Source organism: Oncorhynchus nerka, linkage group LG23, assembly GCF_034236695.1.
Source record: "Oncorhynchus nerka isolate Pitt River linkage group LG23, Oner_Uvic_2.0, whole genome shotgun sequence".
Classification (NCBI taxonomy): Eukaryota; Metazoa; Chordata; class Actinopteri; order Salmoniformes; family Salmonidae; genus Oncorhynchus; species Oncorhynchus nerka.
In genome coordinates this window covers 20,020,363-20,041,208 of record NC_088418.1, presented here as the reverse complement: position 1 = coordinate 20,041,208, position 20,846 = coordinate 20,020,363, and the positions used below count along the sequence as shown (strand labels likewise).

Sequence of the window (20,846 nt, the reverse complement as noted above, 5' to 3'; positions counted from 1 at the left end):
CATAGCAATGATAGGAGAGACCATGTGAGGTTATGACAGAGCCAAGTGACTTGGTGTATAGCGAGAATAGGAGAGGGCCTAGAACAGAGCCCTGGGGGACGCCAGTGGTGAGAGCGCGTGGTCATCCGAGTCTCTTTCTCTCTCTCTCTCTCTGCTTTCCTGAAGATCAGTCTTTCGTGGTTAGAATGGATACTTCAGAGTACCATTCAGATATGTTCTCATAGAATAGATGCTTCAACGGTTATCGGCATCCCAGGTTTACATCATTTGTAGCTGCAGACTAGTAATTAGTATCTAAGATTTGCTCTTATTCTGTTGGTATCAATAGTCTGAGTTTAACCATTTCCCATCATGTAGCCAATGCTCCACGTGGTATGGTTAGGAATTCAACAACCATTGCCACCTTAGCTTAAACTGAGTTTTTTGTGGTCTGAAGAGGATTTCCTCAGGATGGTTTTTTATTTGTAACAATAGAAAAGGCAGTTCTAATGATGCCAGATCATAGCTGTCCTCACGGGGGCGGGCCAATGACTTAGTTAAACTTTAAAGGGTATACAATTTTCTCAATTAAAGGTTTAACAACACATGACATAATTACGCAAATAGTTTCATCTTTACACCTTCATTCTATACAAGAATTAGATGCAAACCCCATAATTGAGAAATGTACACTTTCAGAAATATAATTGTGTGTTTCCTGTCCTCTCTGAGGTCACCAAATGAAACACACTTGTCATACCCGTCCCTTAAGAGTCCACGAACCATTCCCACCTTCTCACAAGTGGACGTTTTGTTTCAAATTCCCATTTTGGCCATGTGAAATCCTTCGTTCTCTCTGTTTCTCCCTTTCTGCATGACCAGGGGGAGAGAGTCTCAGCCAGGAATTTATGGCCTGAGATAACAGAACCTGGGTGTAGGAGAGAGTGAGAGAGAGGGGGAAGCCACTATCTATACCCAGAAAGGGCCACTTCATGACATAGCCCATGTTCAATTTCATTGACTCATTTCATCGAGTGTATAGATGTGTTAATTTTTGTGCTGTTTTCTTTATGGACACAATGAGTGAACATTGTAATTTACATTTTTTTGTAGAGGAGTGCTTTTTCGTATTTTTTATTATAAACTCGATAATTCCTAAAAATCCAAACAACTTCACAGATCTTCATTGTAAAGGGTTTAAACACTGTTTCCCATGCTTGTTCAATGAACCATAAACCATTAGTGAACATGTTCCTGTGGAATGGTCGTTAAGAAACTAACCGCTTACAGACGGTAGGCAATTAAGGTCACACTAAAGAGGCCATCTACTGGCTCTGGAAAAACAACAGATGTGGCCAGGGCGATAAATTGCAATGTCCGTACTGTGAGATGCCTAAGACAGCGCTACAGGACGGACAGCTGATCGTCCTCGCTGTGGCAGACCACGTGTAACAACACCTGCACAGGATCGGCACATCTGAACATCACACCTGCGGAACAGGTACAGGATTAGTCACAACATCTGCACGAGTTACTCCAGGAACGCACGATCCCTTCATCAGTGCTCAGACCGTCGGCAATAGGCTGAGAGAGCTCTTATAAATTGGTCAGAAAAACCCTTTGGCGTGTTGTGACTATTCTTACACGTTGGGAACTATACATACGTAACCTTTCAGGCAGAAATTGGTCATGTCAGTGGCTGTGCGTTCATGCTCTGTAGCCCCTGCCTTCGCCTCGCTCATCTTCCTCAACCCCCTGTCACCCATCTCTTAATGCCTATATACTGTACATAATACATACATAATCTGTTGTATGGCTGACCGGACTACCAACCCCAGTACACTTTATTTTAATTCCACCGACGCAAACACTTTTTAACAATGGGAAAAAATCTATCACCAGCTGTACTTCTTTTCAAGGTCAAACCCTTCACTATCTACTATTTGTCAATCTCTATTCTGCCATTTTAGTACTGTTGCAAGGTATGTCGATCAGACTACCAGACCCATTATCCTACATTTTAAGTCCAACTGCGCAAACATACACATTCGTATCAACAACGAACTAATATCAGAATATTACCCGAGCTGGGCTTGTTTTCAAGGACAACCCCCTCACCACCTACTTTGAGAACCAGACTGATCCCGCGCGAGAGAGCCTGTAAATCCAAATCGGCTTACAGAAACAATTAGGGTTAAGTGCCTTGCTCAAGGGAACATCGATAGATTTTTCACCTAGTCGGCTCGGGGATTCGAACCAGCGACTTTTCGGTTACTGGCCCGCTAGGCTACATGCTGCCCTGTGATTTTTACGCCGCTCTATGATTTGGTATCAAACATCCATAGGGCTCAGCTGCTTACTCAGCCTCTGTTCACGCTCAGTCTCTTGTCCTCCTAAGGCCTCTTGTTGTTGTTTAAATGTTTTTGTATTGCTCAGGTCCCTTTTTCTCCCTGCCTCAGAGCTTGTTTAAAAATAACTATAACTCAATGTTGACTCACTCTGAATCCCACAATGTTTTGAAGCTCCTGCGTCCAATTCTTCTGTCAGTTTCTATGTTTCTTTTTTATGTCTTCTACTGCGGAGGTCAATAGGCCCTGAAGGAAGATAAAGGTGTCAACATTACGCTTGGAATAATCAAATCATGCAGCGGTTACTGCCATAAGGTGTGAGTGGGTAACTGTGATTTAGAATGAGCTACAGTGCCATGGCTCCTAAAGTGAAACCAAGCCCATTGGCTGTGGAGCAGCTAAGTGAACAATGATGGCTGTTTATGAAGTTAGTGTTTATCCTCGTGAAGGTGGATTTTTAGGTGGGTAGACTAGGACGAATAACATACCAATCGACATGAGGGGAGGTAAACCGACTAGTGCGTTTTGAGGTGATTCCGAAGAGAGTAAGTGTTTGTGGGGCCTCCAAACCTCTAAAATGGTCATGTTGGGTGCGTGCAGCTACACCGTTTCGAAATTGTGTTCATAAGAGCGGGGATGATAAACAGAAAATGATCGTGACGACCGAACTGACCACTTACCGAGGATGTCAGTAAATATAAATAGTTTACCTGTACGGAAATGTGATGTTTGAAATGAACTACGTCTGCTAATATGGCCAATTGCTAATGGGTACGTTGATAGCTATGCCATTCAAATTAGTAGTAGTAGTTTTAAGGGTAATGTAAAAAAGTAAGGGAGGTGCACATTATAGTTATAAACGTATCATTCTAATGGATTTTTGTCCATATACCACAGCTCTTGCATTCATGTTTTTCTCTGAAACTCTTTATCACTTATATTTTTCACCTTTAAGCCATCATGTGAATGCTGAGTGTCATTAGTTTTTTTTTTACGTCAAGAGACCGGTATTTCTAATACTCAAAGAATACATAAAGCAGAGCCACATCAGTTTGGTGGGGGGGCTTGGAGTCTCTAGATAATGTAGTGTACTGTAAAGAAACACTCCTTCAGTGACTTTGGTCATTTGTCAACAAATCTGGGTTTGAAGTCTCGTAACCAAATTGAAAAATATAGTTATCTTCTAAAGTGACGCAGAGAAAGTCAATTTAGCTTACCATGGTTTTGTTATGATGCCCTAAAAGCCAGGTTTCTATTCAGCAAAGATTTGTTGATGTAAGTCAATCACACAGACTACATAATGTAAGCCATTATATATAAAAACATGTATTTACCTGCCTCTTCTTACATTTGGCATTTTAAAGAGAAAATGAAAATGGCCATCTGTGTGAATTAGAAAAGATCAACTTGTCTGTTTTACTTAGAGAGAGAGGTACTGTTTGTATGGAAAATAATTCACACTGCAGTCGAAGCCATGCGGGTTCTCCAGTTACACTGAGCAATGCCTCAGCCTACACCTTACTTTAGTGTAACCTCTGTCGTGTCTTTGGCTATGCCGGAATAAGTGATTAACTAGAGAGTCGGCCACCACTAAATAATATTTATAGAGCTGTTATCTTCCGAATAAACTCTTAAAGACCTAGTAATATTTTACATCAATAGCAGTCAATATTAATCGTCATCTTAATTCAGTCTCATCTGAAAAATGATTGGTTATCTGCACGAACCCTGGCTTAACAAGTTTAATTATTTATTTACTAAATGCCTAACTAATCACACAGAATTAAACATAATTAAATCATAACTTGATTACAAATTACGTCATAAAGGAAAACGTCCCTAGCAGGCAGAACAGATATGACAGCTTGCTACACAAAAGAAAAGGGGCTGGGTTTGAGTGGGAAGATTGAAGAACAAAGGACGAAGCTGTGCTATCGTAAATACAGTATCTTATGCATTCTAAATTACCGCCCATTTGGAAAAGGAAAATGCAATAAATATTTACTCTGAGCTGCGCTTCGTTAGGTTGGTGGTAGATGGAAGGCCGTGTTATCCAACCGACTCCTTTGTCCTTTGAAGAATGTCTCTGGTTGTCAATTGGATACGTTGTAGTAACACCGTTGTGTGGTAGACGGGATACTCTTGTCTGTTCCTTCCTAATAACCCTCGTTTGCAGCGGCTGTTGCTAACTCAACAGCTAGGAGGTATCACTTCTGTAGTGAATAAGAGTTCAAAGTTAATACCATTCGCAGCCAAAGCTCAAGCTGATGTTGGCTTCGTTCTGTAGTTATTATCGGAACCATTCTGACATCGGACCGTCATCCTACATCCTCGGAACAGGAGGTTATATTGTCGTCAAGGCTTTATATAGGAAGGGAGAGGAGGGCGTGTTTGAAAAGTTTTATAGCCCATGTCCCTTCACAGGGGCAGGCCACTGATTGAGCAGCGCCCTACCTTATGAAAACCCAAATCTTACATTTTAGAAGCTAAAATCAAATTTCATCCCATCACGAATAATTTCATATTCAAACATTTAAATTGAACAATTCCATGTGAATCCGATAATTCTGATGTGTAGACTTTCCACTGTAGAGTTTATGTCATCTTATCATTGAGAATGTCTCAGATGACAACCGAACTGACATCATATTCATTAAGTACCACCGCATATGTTCAATTGGTCAGATTACCAGAATATAGTTCATTTCCCCCCACCTTGTGATGTTCCCAGAATCTCTATGTTAACCAAGGGTTTTGCAAATGTAACATCAGTAGGGTAGAGAGAGGAAAAAGGGGGAAAGAGGTTTTTTGACTGTCATAAACCTACCCCCAGGCAAACGTCATGACACCTCCCTTCGCCCCTACCGCTCTCCACCTTTCACCTACCAAACCAAACAGCTGAGGGGTATACTTCGAAGCGGGATAGAGGAGCTAAACTAAATTCAGAGTTCGGGATAACCGTTGCCACGAAGGTGACTCACATTTTTGCCAGAAATCAGATTCTCTCCCTCTCGCAAAAATGACATCATCCTCCCTTTCATTTGAGGAAAAAGACTGATCAAATATTTGATTGATCAAATATTTTGTGTTAAAAATATTAATATTAAAATACCTATCAAACTGCAAATTTAGCAATGGCATTTTGTATGACCATTATTTGATCAATATGATTGAAAAAAGGGTGCCAGGTTCATTGATAAGACGGCATTAACGATACGTGTAATAAAAGAAAGATGGCACTTCTAATTAAGAAATAAGGCCCGAGGGGGCTTGGTATATAGCCAATATACCACTGCTAAGAGCTGTTCTTAATTAAGCACGATGCAGCTCTGAGTGCCTGGATAAAGCCCATGGTATGTTGGCAATGTACCACAAACACCCGGGGGTGCCTTATTGCCATTTTAAACTGTTTACCAATGTAATTAAAAAATACATGTTTTGTCATACCCATGGTAAACGGTCTGATATACCACGTCTCTCAGCCAATCAGCATCAGAGGTTCGAAACAACCAGTTTATTAACCACCATAGGCTGAATTTTCAGAATAATTTGTCTCTCAATGCTGTTCCAGCATTGTCTCAATGAAGAGTTTGGCGTTCGACTCGTTGTGCTATACAGCTGCGACACACATGCAGTTGCAATCCTGGTTTGAGTTAGCGGCAGGTGCGGGATCAATATCCACCTTCGTAACATGGATGAGGCCTGAGTTGGAATGTGAAGCTAGATGAAGCTGGCTCGCTTTAGAAAATCCTGACAGATCTACCTACAGTTGAAGTCTGAAGTTTACATGCACCGTAGCCAAATACATTTCAACTCAGTTTTTCACAATTCCTGACATTTAATCCAAGTAAAAATTCCATGTCTTAGGTCAGTTAGGATCACCATTTTATTTGAACTTCTTATGGCTGCAGGGGCAGTATTGAGTGGCTAGGATGAAAGGTGCCCAGAGTCAACGGCCTGCTCCTCAGTCCCAGTTGCTAATATATGCATATTATTATTAGTATTGGATAGAAAACACTCTGAAGTTTCTAAAACTCTTTGAATGATGTCTGTGAGTATAACAGAACTCATATGGCAGGCAAAAACAAACAGGAAGTGGGAAATCTGAGGTTGGTCGATTTTCAACCCAGCCCCTATTGAATACACAGTGGGATATGGATGATGTTGCACTTCCTAGGGCTTCCACTAGATGTCAACCATCTTTAGAAACTTGAATGGGGCTTCTACTGTGTTGAGGAGCCGGATGGGAGCTCTTTGAGTCAGTGGTCTAGCAGAGAGCCAGGTCCTGGTCACGCACATTTCACATGATAGCGACCTGCGTTCCATGGCTTCTCTACAGACATAGGAATTCTCTGGTTGGAATTTTATTGAAGATTTATGATAACAAGATCCTAAAGATTGATTCTATACTTAGTTTGACAAGTTTCTTCGACCTATAATATAATGTTTTGAAGTTTTCGTCCGACGTTTGGATGGACCTGCACAAGCTTTTGGATTTTTGTACTAAACGAAAAGTAGCTACTTGGACATAAATAAATCAAGCATTTATTGTGGAACTAGGATTCCTGGGAGTGCATTCTGATGAAGATAGTCAAAGGTAAGGGAATATTTATAATGTGATTTCTGATTTCTGTTGACACCAACATGGCGGATAATTTTATTTATTTTCTGAGCGCCGTCTGAGATTATGCATGGTTTGCTTTTTCCGTAAAGTTGTTTTGAAATCTGACACAATGCTTGCATTAAGGAGAGGCATATCTATATTTCCATGTCTAACAATTATATTTATCGACATTTATAATGAGTATTTCTGTAAAATGATGTGGCTCTTTGCAATATCACTGGATGTTTTTGGAACTAGTGAAAGGAATGCGCCTATGATTTTTTGATATAAATATGAACTTTATCAAACAAAACATACATGTATTGTGTAACATGACGTCCTATGAGTGTCATCTGATGAAGATCATCAAAGTTTAGGGATTAATTTTATCTCTATTTGTGCTTTTTGTGACTCCTCTCTTTGGCTGGAAAAATGGCTGTTTTTCTGTGAGTTGGTGGTCAACTAACATAATCGTTTGTGGTGCTTTCACTGTAAAGCCTATTTGAAATCAGACACTGTGGTGGGATTAACAACAAGATTAACTTTAAAATGGTATAAGATGTTTGAGGAATGTTAATTATGAGATTTCTGTTGTTTTGAATTTGGCGCCCTGCACTTTCACTGGCTGTTGTCATATCGATCCCGTTAACGGGATTGCAGCCCTAAGGAGTTTTTTAAGAATGTCAAATATCAGAATAATAGCAGAGAATGATTTATTTCAGCTTTTATTTCTTTCATCACATTCCCAGTGGGTCAGAAGTTTACATACAGTCAATTAGTATTTGGTAGCATTGCCTTTAATGGGGGTCAAATGTTTCGGGTAGCCTTCCATAAGCTTCCCACAATAATTAGGGTGAATTTTGGACCATTCCTTCTGACAGAGCTGGTGTAACTGAGTCAGATTTGTAGGCCTCCTTGCTGGCACACACTTTTTCAGTTCTGCCCACAAATGTTCTATAGGATTGAGGTCAGGGCTTTGTGATGGCCACTCCAATACCTTGACTTTATTGTCCACAACTTTGGGTCATTGTGCATTTGGAAGACCCATTTGCGACCAAGCTTTAACTTCCTGACTGATGTCTTGAGATGTTGCTTCAATATATCCACACAATTTTCCATCCTCATGATGACATCTATTTTGTGAAGTGCACCAGTCCCTCCTGCAGCAAAGCACCCCCACAACATGATGCTGCCACTCCCGTGCTTCACGGTTGGCATGGTGTTCTTCTGCTTGCAATTCTCCCTCTTTTTCCTCCAAACATAACGATGGTCATTATGGCCAAACAGTTCTATTTTTGTTTCATCAGACATGAGGACATTTCTCCAAAAAGTACGATCTTTGTCCCCATGTGCAGTTGCAAACCGGAATCTGGCTTTTCATTTGGTGGTTTTGGAACAGTGGTTTCTTCCTTGCTGAGCGGCCTTTCAGGTTATGTCAATATAGGACTTGTTTTACTGTGGATATAGATACTTTGTACCTGTTTCCTCCAGCATCTCCACAAGGTCCTTTGCTGTTGTTCTGGGATTGATTTGCACTTTTCGCACCAAAGTACGTTCATCTCTAGGACAGAACGCGTCTCTTTCCTGAGCGGTATGACGGCTGCTTGTTCCCATGGTGTTTATACTTGCGTACTATTGTTTGTACAGATGAACGTGGTACTTTCAGGCATTTGGAAATTTCTCCCAAGGATGCACCAGACATGTGGAGGTCTACAATAGTTTTTCTGAGGTCTTGGCTGATTTCTTTTGATATTTCCCGACTTGCCAAAACTATAGTTTGTTAACAAGAAATGTGTGGTGTGGTTGAAAAACACGTTTTAATGACTCCAACCTAAGTGTATGTAAACTTCCGACTTCAACTGTAACTTCATAGTATACCCCTCCTCACCCTAATGCAAAAATCCAGAGATGTTGCCAAACCAACCATAATAGTGTATTTTTGTGTCGTCTGTGTATGGTGGGAGAGCTCCCACTGGCAGGTTATGCCAGTTGGCAGCCAGGTGCTCACTGAGTTATGCCCCAGATCAGAGACTCCTGCCACCAGCCTCACTCATACATTCCCTCCACCTTCCTCCATTTTATAACCATCCACCAAGCCAAAATATTTAGCCATATTTATGGGCCTATTTATATAATTAATATGAATTCGGAGGGCAGAAATGATTAAATATTCATGCATTAGACCTCTCACTAAAGGCTTCAGTCATACAAAACTATACTTAAATCCGAACTGGTTCTCTAGCAGATTAGCAAGAATGGCACACCCAGTGTTCAAGAATGGCCTTTTGAAAATGAATGAATCTCCAAAATATTGCTATTTTTAAAACCACTTTTTTGGTTTTATTACACCCGAAAAGACAGAACAAATATTATTGTTCATCTCAAACACACAAATTGATTTAAAAAAAACATGATTTTTTTGAGAATTTAAAAATAAATTGACAAAGATACGTTTTTTATCATAAATCGAACTGGTGGAGTTAATGTATGTCACATGCAGTTAACAGAAATATATGGAAATGTCTGCTCTATCCGAAGTTACAACCAACTGATTGCAGCATTACCACAAAAATGAAGGAGGCAAGTGGAAGGGGGAGAAGATAAGGAACTTGTCTGTCCTGCATTAAAGACCAAAATTGGTTAAAGATTGTGATAAATAAAACTGGTGTACTTTTTTATTTAAGGACCAAAAAATGTACAGCTGTGCCGTACAGGTTGCAAAATAGTTGGGAGGAGATTTTCGATGTACCGATTCCATGGCATATGGTTCATGAATTGATGCATAAAACGACGCCGGATTCAAAACTTAATTTAAATTATTATATCAAACTTGCAATCAATAAAATGTTATTTATATATACGGGGGGATACAACCATCCCAACTCTGCAGATTTTGCTGCAAAGAGACAGAATCATTAGATCACTTGTTTTGGTACTGCCCATATGAAGCTTGTTTTTGGTCGAAGGTTCAGGAATGGTAAAAAAAATAGCAACATTTATTAGGAGCTAACTCTGAAAAGAGCGCTTCTGGGTGATTTGAAAAGTCATAGACAATCAATCAGTAATATAATACAACTCTTAGCAAAAATATTTATTTAATTTGCAATCTGTAGAAACTATGAGCATATAAAGGGTCAGAACCTTTGTAAAACATCACAGCACAGAGTGGAAAATACATATATGGCAGTTAGAAATCAAAACTGGATGGTCTTAAGAGATAGATGGGAGGGGTTAAGGGTAGCTGACGGCTCAGACTAAAAACAAACCAAATATAACTGATGTCAAATATACGGTCTGCAAAATGTATATAGTATTTATAAGCTGAGCAAAGAAACCTAAGTAATGTTGTCCATTAGTTTACTCCAATTAGGGGAGGGGTTGTTTAAAAAATATATGTACCGTATTTAAAATAATATATTTACTATATATTTACAAAGAAATATACTGAAAAATATATATAAACGCAACATGCAACAATTTAAATGTTTTCCTAACTGCCGTTCATAAAAGGAAATTAGTCAATTGAAATAAATGAATTGGGCCCTAATCTATGGATTTCACATGACTGGGCAGGGGCGCAGCCTTGGGTGGGCCTGGGAGGGGATAGGTCCACCCACTTGGGAGCCAGGCCCAGCCAATTGGAATTAGTTTTTTCCCCACAAAAGGGCTATATTACAGACAGAAATACTCCTCGGTTTCATCAGCTGTTCAGGTTGCTCGTCTCAGACGATCCCGCAGGTGAAGAAGCTGGATGTGGAGGTCCTTGGCTGGTGTGGTTACACGTGGTCTGCAGTTGTGAGGCCAGTTGGACATACTGACAAGTTCTCTAAAATGACGTTGGAGTCGGCTTATGTTAGAGAAACTAACATTCAATTCTCTGGCAACTGCTCTGGTGGATATTCCTTCAGTCGGCATGCTAATTGCACATTCCTTCAAAAAGTCATCTGGGGCATTCTTTGTGTGACAAAACTGCACATTTTATAGTGGCTTTTTATTGTCCCCAGCACAAGGTGCATCTGTGTAATGATCATGCTGTTTAAACAACTTCTTGATATGCCACACCTGTCAGGTGGATGGATTATCTTGGCAAAGGAGAAATGCTCACTAACAGGAATGTAAACAAATTTGTGCCATTTTTTTTAATGAAATAATATTTTTGTGCATATGGAACATTTCTGGGATCTTTCACTTCAGCTCATGAAACATGGACCAACACATTACATGTTGCGTATATATATTTTTCAGTGTATATTGGTGATTGGAAATGATGCAGACAATAACATTAATAGAGCCACAATCTATCTGCAATATTAAAGCTTATCAGTGTGCCTTGTGAGGGTAGTGTATCTGGTCACCTGTAGTGTGATGTATTGAATATCTTATGTCCGTGTGTTTCTTCCAGGTGACTATTTTGGGATCCTGATGGAAGAGAAAGTGAAAGGTTTCCCCTTCAATGTAACTGAGAACCCTATGTACTGGGGCAGCACTGCCAACTATCTGGGACTCGCATTCATGTAAGTCTGTGTGTCCGTGTCTGTTTGTGGGTGCGAGAGAGAGTGTGTTTGAGTGTATGTTTGTGCTAGGTGTGTGTGCATTGGTTTGTTTGTTTGGCTAGCTGAAAACCCATAATTCTCCGGTCCCAGTCCCACTCACACTGTCTGATTGGCAAGACATAATGACAGCACTTCACTTTGTAGTGAAGTAATATTCATCATAACAGGAAGTCGGTACAATGGCTCCGTAGGACATACATTACATGACCAAAAGTATGTGAACACCTGCTCATCGAACATCTCATTCCAAAATCATGGGCATTAATATGGAGTTGGTACCCCCTTCGCTGCTATAACAGACTCCACTCTTCTGGGAAGGCTTTCCACTATATGTTGGAACATTGCTGCAGGGACTTGCTTCCATTCAGCCACAAGCGTTAGTGAGGTCGGGCTGATGTTTGGCGATTAGGCCTGGCTCGCAGTCGCCATTCCATTTCATCCCAAAGGTGTTCAATAGGGTTGAGGTCAGGGCTCTGTGCAAGCCAGTCAAGTTCTTCCACACCAATCTCGACAAACCGTTTCTGTATTGACCTCGCTTTGTGCACAGGGGCATTGTCATGCTGAAAAAGGTAAGGGCGTTCCCAAACTGTTGCCACAAAGTCTGGAATGTCATTGTATGCTGTAGCATTAAGATTTCCCTTCACTGGAACTAAGGGGCCTAGCCTGAACCATGAAAAACAGCCCCAGACCATTATTCCTCCTCTACCAAACTTTACAGTTGGCACTATGCATTGGGGAAGGTAGCGTTCTCCTGGTGTCCGGCAAACCCAAATTCTTCCGTCAGACTGCTAGATGGAGAAGTGTGATTCATTACTCCAGAGAACGCGTTTCCACTGCTTCTGAGTCCAATGGCGGCGAGGTTTACACACCTACATCTGATGCTTGGTATCACGCATGGTGATCTTTGACTTGTGTGTGACTGCTCAGTCATGGAAACCCATTTCATAAAGCTTCCGATGAACAGTTCTTGTGCTGACGTTGCTTCCAGAGGCAGTTTGGAACTTGGTAGTACGTGCTTCAGCACTCAGCGGTCCCGTTCTGTGAGCTTGTGTGGCCTACCACTTCGCAACTGAGACGTTATTTCTCCTAGACGTTTCCACTTCACAATAATAACACTTACAGTTGACCGTGGCAGCTCTAGCAGGGCAGAAATTTGACGAACTGACTTGTTGGAAAGGTGGCATCCTATGATGGTGCCACTTTGAAAGTCATTGAGCTCTTCAGTAAGGCCATTCTACTGCCAATGTTTGTCTATGGAGATTACATGGCTATGTGCTTGATTTGATAAACCTGCTTGCGTCTTTCCTTGAGAGATTTCTTTCCTCTTGACAGGGGGAGGACTGACTGGCCCTCAAGTATTGTTCTTGTGTTCCTGGGCCATTTGCCATGCGGCCTGAGGTGTAGTTCCATGTAGCATAGTTTGTAGAGCATGGCACTTCCAACGCCAGGGTTGCGGGTTCCACTAGTATGAAAAAAGTATGTAAATGTATGTTCTTTAGCGTCTGCTAAATGACTAAAATGTAAATGCATGAAAATTGTACAGACAGCACATGAGATGGTGGGGGCTACATATTCTCCACTCATCAGACAGAACAGGAAGGCCAGAATTACCCCTAATGGAGGTCTCAGTGTGCACTAGGGCTCAGTTGATAGCCTAGACTGCAGCTCCAAAACAGCCTGTACTCACGGTGTAAAATACAACATATTGTCTGCTGTTGCTCTTTCCGCTGTTGTTCCTTCCTGCACACTGTCTTGTGCTCTCATTATATGGAATTAGTTTGATGGTATTAACGGTTTATTCTCTTGTCATTAGGATGTTAATTATTCCATCAACATGTTAAATGTGCAACCAGAGGGAAAATAATTCTAGATCACCTGTACTCCACACACAGAGACGCATACACAGCTCTCCCTTGCCCTCCATTTGGATAATCCGACCACAACTCTATCCTCCTGATTCTTGCTTACAAGTGAAAATTAAAGCAGGAAGCACCAGTGACTCAGTCTATAAAAAAGTGGTCAGATGAAGCAGATGCTAAACGACAGGACCGTTTTGCAATCACAGACTGGAACATGTTCCGGGATTCTTCCTGTGGCATTGAGGAGTACACCACATCAGTCACTGGCTTTATCAAATAGTGCATTGAGGACGTCGTCCCCACAGTGACTGTACGTACATACCCTAACCAGAAGCCATGGATTACAGGCAACATTCACACTGAGCTTAAGGGTAAAGCTGCCGCTTTCAAGGTGTGGGACTCTAACCCGGAAGCTTACAAAAAATCCTACAATGCCCTGTGACGAACCATCAAACGGGCAAAGCGTCAGTACAGGGCTACGATTGAATCATACTACACCGGCTCCGATGCTCGTCTTATGTGGCAGGACTTGCAAACTATTACAGACTACAAAGGGAAGCAGCCGCGAGCTGCCCAGTGACCCGAGCTTACACCTACATCTGATGCCCGACGAGCTAAATCACTCCTATGCTCGCTTCGAGGCAAGCAACACTAGGGCATGCTTGAGAGCATCAGCTGTTCCAGGCGACTGTGTGGTCACGTTCTCCGTAGCCGACGTGAGTAAGACCTTTAAACAGGTCAATATACACAAGGCTGCGGGGCCAGATGGATTACCAGGACGTGTGCTCCGGGCATGTGCTGACCAACTAGCAGGTGTCTTCACTGACATTTTCAACATGTCCCTCATTTAAGTCTGTGATACCAACATGTTTCAAGCAGACCACCATAGTCCTTGTGCACAAGAACGCAAACGCAACCTGCCTAAATGACTACAGACCCGTAGCACTCACGTCTGTAGCCATGAAGTGCTTTGAAAGGTTGGTAATTGCTCACATCAACACCATTATACCAGAAACCCTAGACTCACTCCAATTTGCTTACCGCCTGAAAAGATCCACAGATGATGCAATCTCTATTGCACTCCACACTGCCCTTTCCCACCTGGACAAATGGAACACTTACATGAGAATGCTATTCATTGACTACAGCTCAGCGTTCAACACCATAGTACCATCAAATCTCATCACTAAGCTAAGGATCCTGGGACTAAACACCTCCCTCTGCAACTGGATCCTGGACTTCCTGACTGGCCGCCCCCAGGTGGTAAGAATAGGCAGCAACACATCTGCCACGCTGATCCTCAACACTGGAGCTCCCCAGTGGTGCGTGCTCAGTCCCCTCCTGTACTCCCTGTTCACCCACGACTGCGTGGCCAGGCACGACTCCAACACCATCATTAAGTTTGCAAACGACACAACAGTGGTAGGCCTGATTACCGACAACGACGAGACAGCCTATAGGGAGGAAGTCAGAGACCTGGCCGGGTGGTGCCAGACTAACAACCTATCCCTCAACGTAACCAAGACTAAGCCGATCATTGTGGACTACAGGAGAAGGAGGACCGAGCACGCCCCCATTCTCATCGACGGGGCTGTAGTGGAGCAGGTTGAGCGCTTCAAGTTCCTTGCTGTCCACATCAACAACAAACTAGGATGGTACAAACACACCAAGACAGTCGTGAAGAGGGCACAACAAAGCCTATTCCCCTCAGGAAACTAAAAAGATTTGTCATGGGTCCTGAGATCATCAAACGGTTCTACAGCTGCAACAGCGAGAGCATCTTGACTAGTTGCATAACTGCCTGGTACGGCAACTGCTAGGCCGCCGACCGCAAGGCACTACAGAGGGTAGTGCGTACGGCCCAGTACATCACTGGGGCAAAGCTGTCTGCCATCCAGGTCCTCTGTACCAGGCAGTGTCAGAGGAAGACCCTAAAAACTGTCAAAGACTCCAGACACCCCAGTCGTAGACTGTTCTCTCTACGCATGGCAAGCTGTACCGAAGTGCCAAGTGTAGGACAAAAAGGCTTCTCAACAGTTTTTACCCCCAAGCCATAAGACTCCTGAACAGGTAATCAAATGGCTAACCGGACTATTTGCATTGTGTGCCCACCCCAACCCCTCCTTTTACGCTGCTGCTACTCTCTGTTTATCATATATGCATAGTCATTTTAATTATACATTCATGTACATACTACCTCAATTGGGCTGACCAAGCAGTGCTCCCGCACAGTGGCTAACCGGGCTATCTGCATTGTGTCCCACCCACCACCCGCCAACCCCTCTTTTACGCTACTGCTACTCTCTGGTCATCATATATGCATAGCCACTTAAACCATATCTACATGTACATACTACCTCAATCAGCCTGACTAACCAGTGTCTGTATGTAGCCTCGCTACTTTTATAGCCTCGCTACTGTATATAGCCTGTCTTTTTACTGTTGTTTTATTTATTTTATTTCTGTACCTATTGTTCACCTAATACCTTTTTTTGCACTATTGGTTAGCGCCTGTAAGTAAGCATTTCACTGTACGGTCTACACCTGTTGTATTCAGCGCACGTGACAAATAAACTTTGATTTGATTTATTTCAGAGTGTTCATGCAGGACACAAAAAAACTCTACCTGCAGCAAAGAAACAATTGCATTTCGGTACATGATAAAACATAGGGATGCAAAACCTTGAGGGAATTGCGTCTAATCTGTATAAATAAAGACTCAATTAGATTATAATTTTGGAGCTGGGGAACAATGACGAGCACTACAAATGTCAAACGTCACTCTGTGTATTGCTGTTTATGAGTTTCGAATCACTTCTCCTTCAGGAGCGGAAAACTGTATGTGTGTGTGGTCTCCATGACAACAGTGACCAAACCACTGGTGAGTGGCTTGGCACTGTTGCTAGGCAGACAGCAGGAGAGAGCAGCCTATTACTGCAACCTATTATCCTCCTTTCCTGCAGCTCCCTTTTTTCTCTACTTTTCTCCCTGCACTCCTTCTTTCCCTCCATTTTAAAATCGTTTGAGTTGCTAGGCAGCGGTATCGCCCCTGTGCCGTTCCAGCATCCCCCCGCGCTCGAGCGTCAGTAACCCCAGGGATGAAAGGGCTACAGTCGGACCATGAGGTGTGCCCCCACACGCACGTGTGGCTCAGTGGTCAGATATTGGTTTCGAAAGGCTGTTTAGTCACACAAACTATAGCACTGCACCATTGTATCAATGATGCAGACTGATACAGTACTGGAGATGTTGCATTACTGCATGTTCATTAATTTCTTAACGTCACATGACTATTCAACAGTTATGAGGCTTGAACTCCTGGGATCATTCTTAACAGGTGCCTGGTGCCTAGTTTTTTGGGGGATTTAACCACCTCTCTGTCTCCATTGCCACAAAATAGATTTTCACGTAGGCTACAAGTTCTGCTTCCCTTGCTCTCCTTAGCTCATCCAGGCAAAGCACCTCCACACACTCACCCAAATGCACCCCCCCCCACACACACACACACACACACACACACACACACACACACACATCTACTTACTCTACCTCCGTCCATCCCATGACCTAAAGGAGATTAGCAGATGCATTGAGACTGATGCAGTATTGTCACGAGTAGGTTTTAACACTTTACCTGCTATCCATATACATCTGGCTCTAACAGAGAGACCTCCCTCATTCACCAGCACCTGGAAACCATCCTCCTGTGTTTGTCAACCCCCGATACACTCTCACCATCATCACCGTATAACATTCTTCACACCTCCTTCTTCTCTCCCTCCTTTTCCCTTGCTCTCCTAATATCCTTCCTGACTCTGCATATACAGTGCCTTCAGAGAGTATTCAGACCCCAGACTTTTTCCAAATTTTGTTATGTTACAGCCATATTGTAAAATTTGATTATCGTTTTTTTTTTCTCATCAATGCCCCATAATGACAAAGCAAAAACTTTTTTCATTTTTGCTGATTTATAAATAAAATGTCAACTGAAATATGACATTTACCTAAGTATTCAGACCCTTTACTCAGTAATTTGTTGAAGCACTTTTGGCAGCGATTACAGCATCAAGTCGTCTTGGGTATGAAGCAACAAGCTTGGCACACCTGTATTTGGGGAGTTTTTCCATTCTTCTCTGCAGATCCTCTCAACCTCTGTCAGGTTGAATAGGAAGCGTTGCTATTTTCAGGTCTCTCCATAGACGGGTTCAAGTCCGGGCTCTGGCTGAGCCACTCAAGGACATTCAGAGACTTGTCCCTAAGCCACTCTTGCTTTGTCTTAGCAGTGTGCTTAGGGTCGTTGTCCTGTTGGAAGGTGAACCTTTGCCTCAGCCTGAGCACTCTGGAGAAGGTTTTCATCAATGATTTCTCTGTACTTTGCTACGTTCATCTTTGCCTGGATCCTGACTAGTCTCCCAGTCCCTGCTCCTGAAAAACACACGCACAGCATCATGCTGCCACCACCATGCTTCACTGTAGGGATGGTGCCAGGTTTCCACCAGACGTGACGCTTGGTATTCAGGCCAAATAGTTGAATCTTGTTTTCATCCGACCAGAGAATCTTGTTTCTCATGGTCTAAGAGTCTTTAGGTGCCTTTGGCAAACTCCAAGCGGGCTGTCATGTACCTTTTACTGAAGATGACTGGCTTCCGTCTGGCCACTATACCATAAAGGCCTGATTGGTGGAGTGCTGCAGAGATGGTTGTCCTTCTGGACGATTCTCCCATCTCCACAGAGTAACTCTGGAGCTCTGTCAGAGTGACCATCGGGTTCTTGGTCACCTCCTTGACCAAGGCCCTTCTTCCCTGATTGCTCAATATGGTCGGGCGGCCATAGGAATCCTGGTATTTCCAAACTTCCATTTAAGAATGATGAAGGCCGCTGTTCTTTGGGACCTTCAATGCTGCAGACATGTTTTGGTACCCTTCCCCAGATCTGTGCCTCGACACAATCCGGTCTCAGACCTCTACGGACAATTCCTTCCACCTCATGGCTTGGTTTTTGCTCTGACATGCACTGTCAACAGTGGAACCTTATATAGATAGGTGTGTGCCTTTCCAAATCATGTCCAATCAATTGAATTTACCACAGGTGGACTCCAATCAAGTTGTAGAAACATCTCAAGGATGATCAATGGAAACAGGATACATCTGAGCTCGATTTCGAGTCTCATAGCAAAGGGTCTGAATACTTATGTAAGTAAGGTTTTTCATTTTCAAAAATGTCAACTTGTTTTCGATTTGTCATTATGGGGTTATTGTGTGTAGATTTCTGAGGATTTGTATTTATTTATTTATTTATTTTAGAAAAAGGCTGTAAGAGAGAAATAAGAGAGGGGGAAAACGATTTAATCCATTTTGAGTTCAGGCTGTAACACCACAAAATGTGGAAAAAGTCTAGGTCTGAATGGATGGATTAGATTGTTTTCTCTCTCCCATCTACACACAACACCCCATAATGAAAAGTGACATTTTTGCACATTTATTGAAAATGAAATACAGAAATATCTCATTTACACATCTTTGTAGAAGCAACTCTCAATACTTTGTAGAAGCACCTTTGGCAGTGACTTCAGCTGTGAGTCTTTCTGGATAAGTCTCTAAGTGCTTTCCACACCTGGATTGTGTTTCGAGCTCTGCCAAATGGTCCTTGATCATTGATAGGCAACCATCTTCACGTCTTGCCATAGATTTTCAAGTAGATTTAAGTCAATACTGTAGCTCGGCCACTCAGGAACATTTACTGTCTACATGGTAAGCAACTCCAGTGTAGATTTGGACTTGTGTTTTAGGTTATTGTCCTGCTGAAAGGTGAATTCCCCTGCCAGTGTCTGGTGGAAAGCAGACTGAACCAGGTCTTCCTCTAGGATTTTGCCTGTGGTTAGTTCGTTTCTTTTAATGATTACAAGCGTATCCATAACATGATGCAGCCAGCACTATGCTTGAAAATATGGAGAGTGGTACTCATTATTGTGTTGTTTGGGATAAAATCAATACAACACATTGTATTCGGGACAAAAAGTGAATTGCTTTGCCACATTTTTTGCAGTATTACTTTAGTACCTTGTTGCAAACAGGATGCATGTTTTGGAATATTTGTATTCTGTACAGGCTTCCTTCTTTTCACTCTGTCAATTAGGTTAGTATTGTGGAGTAACTATGTTGTTTATCCATCACAATTAGGTTAGTATTGTGGAATAACTATGTTGTGTATCCATCACAATTAGGTTAGTATTGTGGAGTAACTATGTTGTTTATCCATCACAATTAGGTTAGTGTTGTGGAGTAACTGTTGTTTATCCATCACAATTAGGTTAGTGTTGTGGAGTAACTGTTGTTTATCCATCACAATTAGGTTAGTGTTGTGGAGTAACTGTTGTTTATCCATCACAATTAGGTTAGTGTTGTGGAGTAACTGTTGTTTATCCATCACAATTAGGTTAGTGTTGTGGAGTAACTACAATGTTGTTGTTGATCTATCCTCAGTTTTCTCCTATCACAGCCATTCAACTCTATAACTGATTTAAAGTCACCATTGGCCTCATGGTGAAATCCCTGAGCGATTTCCTTCCTCTCTGACAACTGTGTTAGGAAGGACGCCTGTCTTTTGTAGTGACTGGGTGTATTGATACACCATCCAAATGGTAATAATAACTTCATCATTTTTCATGGGATATTCAATGTCTGCTTTTTGTTTTACCCATGTGCCAATAGGTGCCCTTCTTTGCAAGGCATTGGAAAACCTCCCTGGTCTTTGTGGTTGAATCTGTGTTTGAAATACAGTGCTCGACTGAGGGACCTTACAATTATCTGTATGTGTGGGGTACAGAGATGAGGTAGTCATTCAAAAATCATGTTAAACATTACTATTGCACTATTATTGCACACAAGACCCTGAACAGCTTCTACCCCCAAGACATAAGACTGCTAAGTAGTTAGTCCGGGTAGCTGTTAGTTAACTATTTAACTATCTGCATTGACCCTTTTTGCACTAACTCTTTTGACTCATTACGTACGCTGCTGCTACTGTTTATCTCTCATGTTGCCTAGTCACTTTACCCCTACCTACAGTATACGTACATATCTAAACACAAATACCCTTGTACCCCTGGACATCGACTCATTGTGTATTTCTTCCTTGCCGTTATTTTTTTCTCTTTTTTTGTCTCTGTATTGTTGGGAAGACCCGTAACTAAGCATTTCACTATTAGTTTACGACACCTGTTGTTTATGTAGCGTATGACAAATAAAACATTTAATGATTTTGTTTGGCCTTAAATCCCCCAGCATGTCAACTAGGTTTATTTTGGTCTTAAATCCCCCAGCATGTCATCTAGGTTTTATTTTGGTCTTAAATCCCCCAGCATGTCATCTAGGTTTTATTTTGGTCTTAAATCCCCCAGCATGTCATCTAGGTTTTATTTTGGTCCTAAATCCCCCAGCATGTCATCTAGGTTTTATTTTGGTCTTAAATCCCCCAGCATGTCATCTAGGTTTTATTTTGGTCC

The 20,846-nt window shown here is 42.1% G+C and overlaps 1 protein-coding gene across 5 annotated transcripts in view; it reads left to right on the top strand.

The window, feature by feature from the left end:
* Positions 1-20,846, top strand: part of pemt (phosphatidylethanolamine N-methyltransferase) — a 94,043-nt gene that overhangs the window by 57,982 nt on the left and 15,215 nt on the right. For all 5 annotated transcript variants that reach the window (XM_029629140.2, XM_029629139.2, XM_029629138.2 and 2 more), the window contains exon 5: positions 11,333-11,444. In XM_029629140.2, the coding sequence (XP_029485000.1) occupies positions 11,333-11,444 (112 nt within the window). The remainder of the gene's footprint in view (positions 1-11,332; positions 11,445-20,846) is intronic.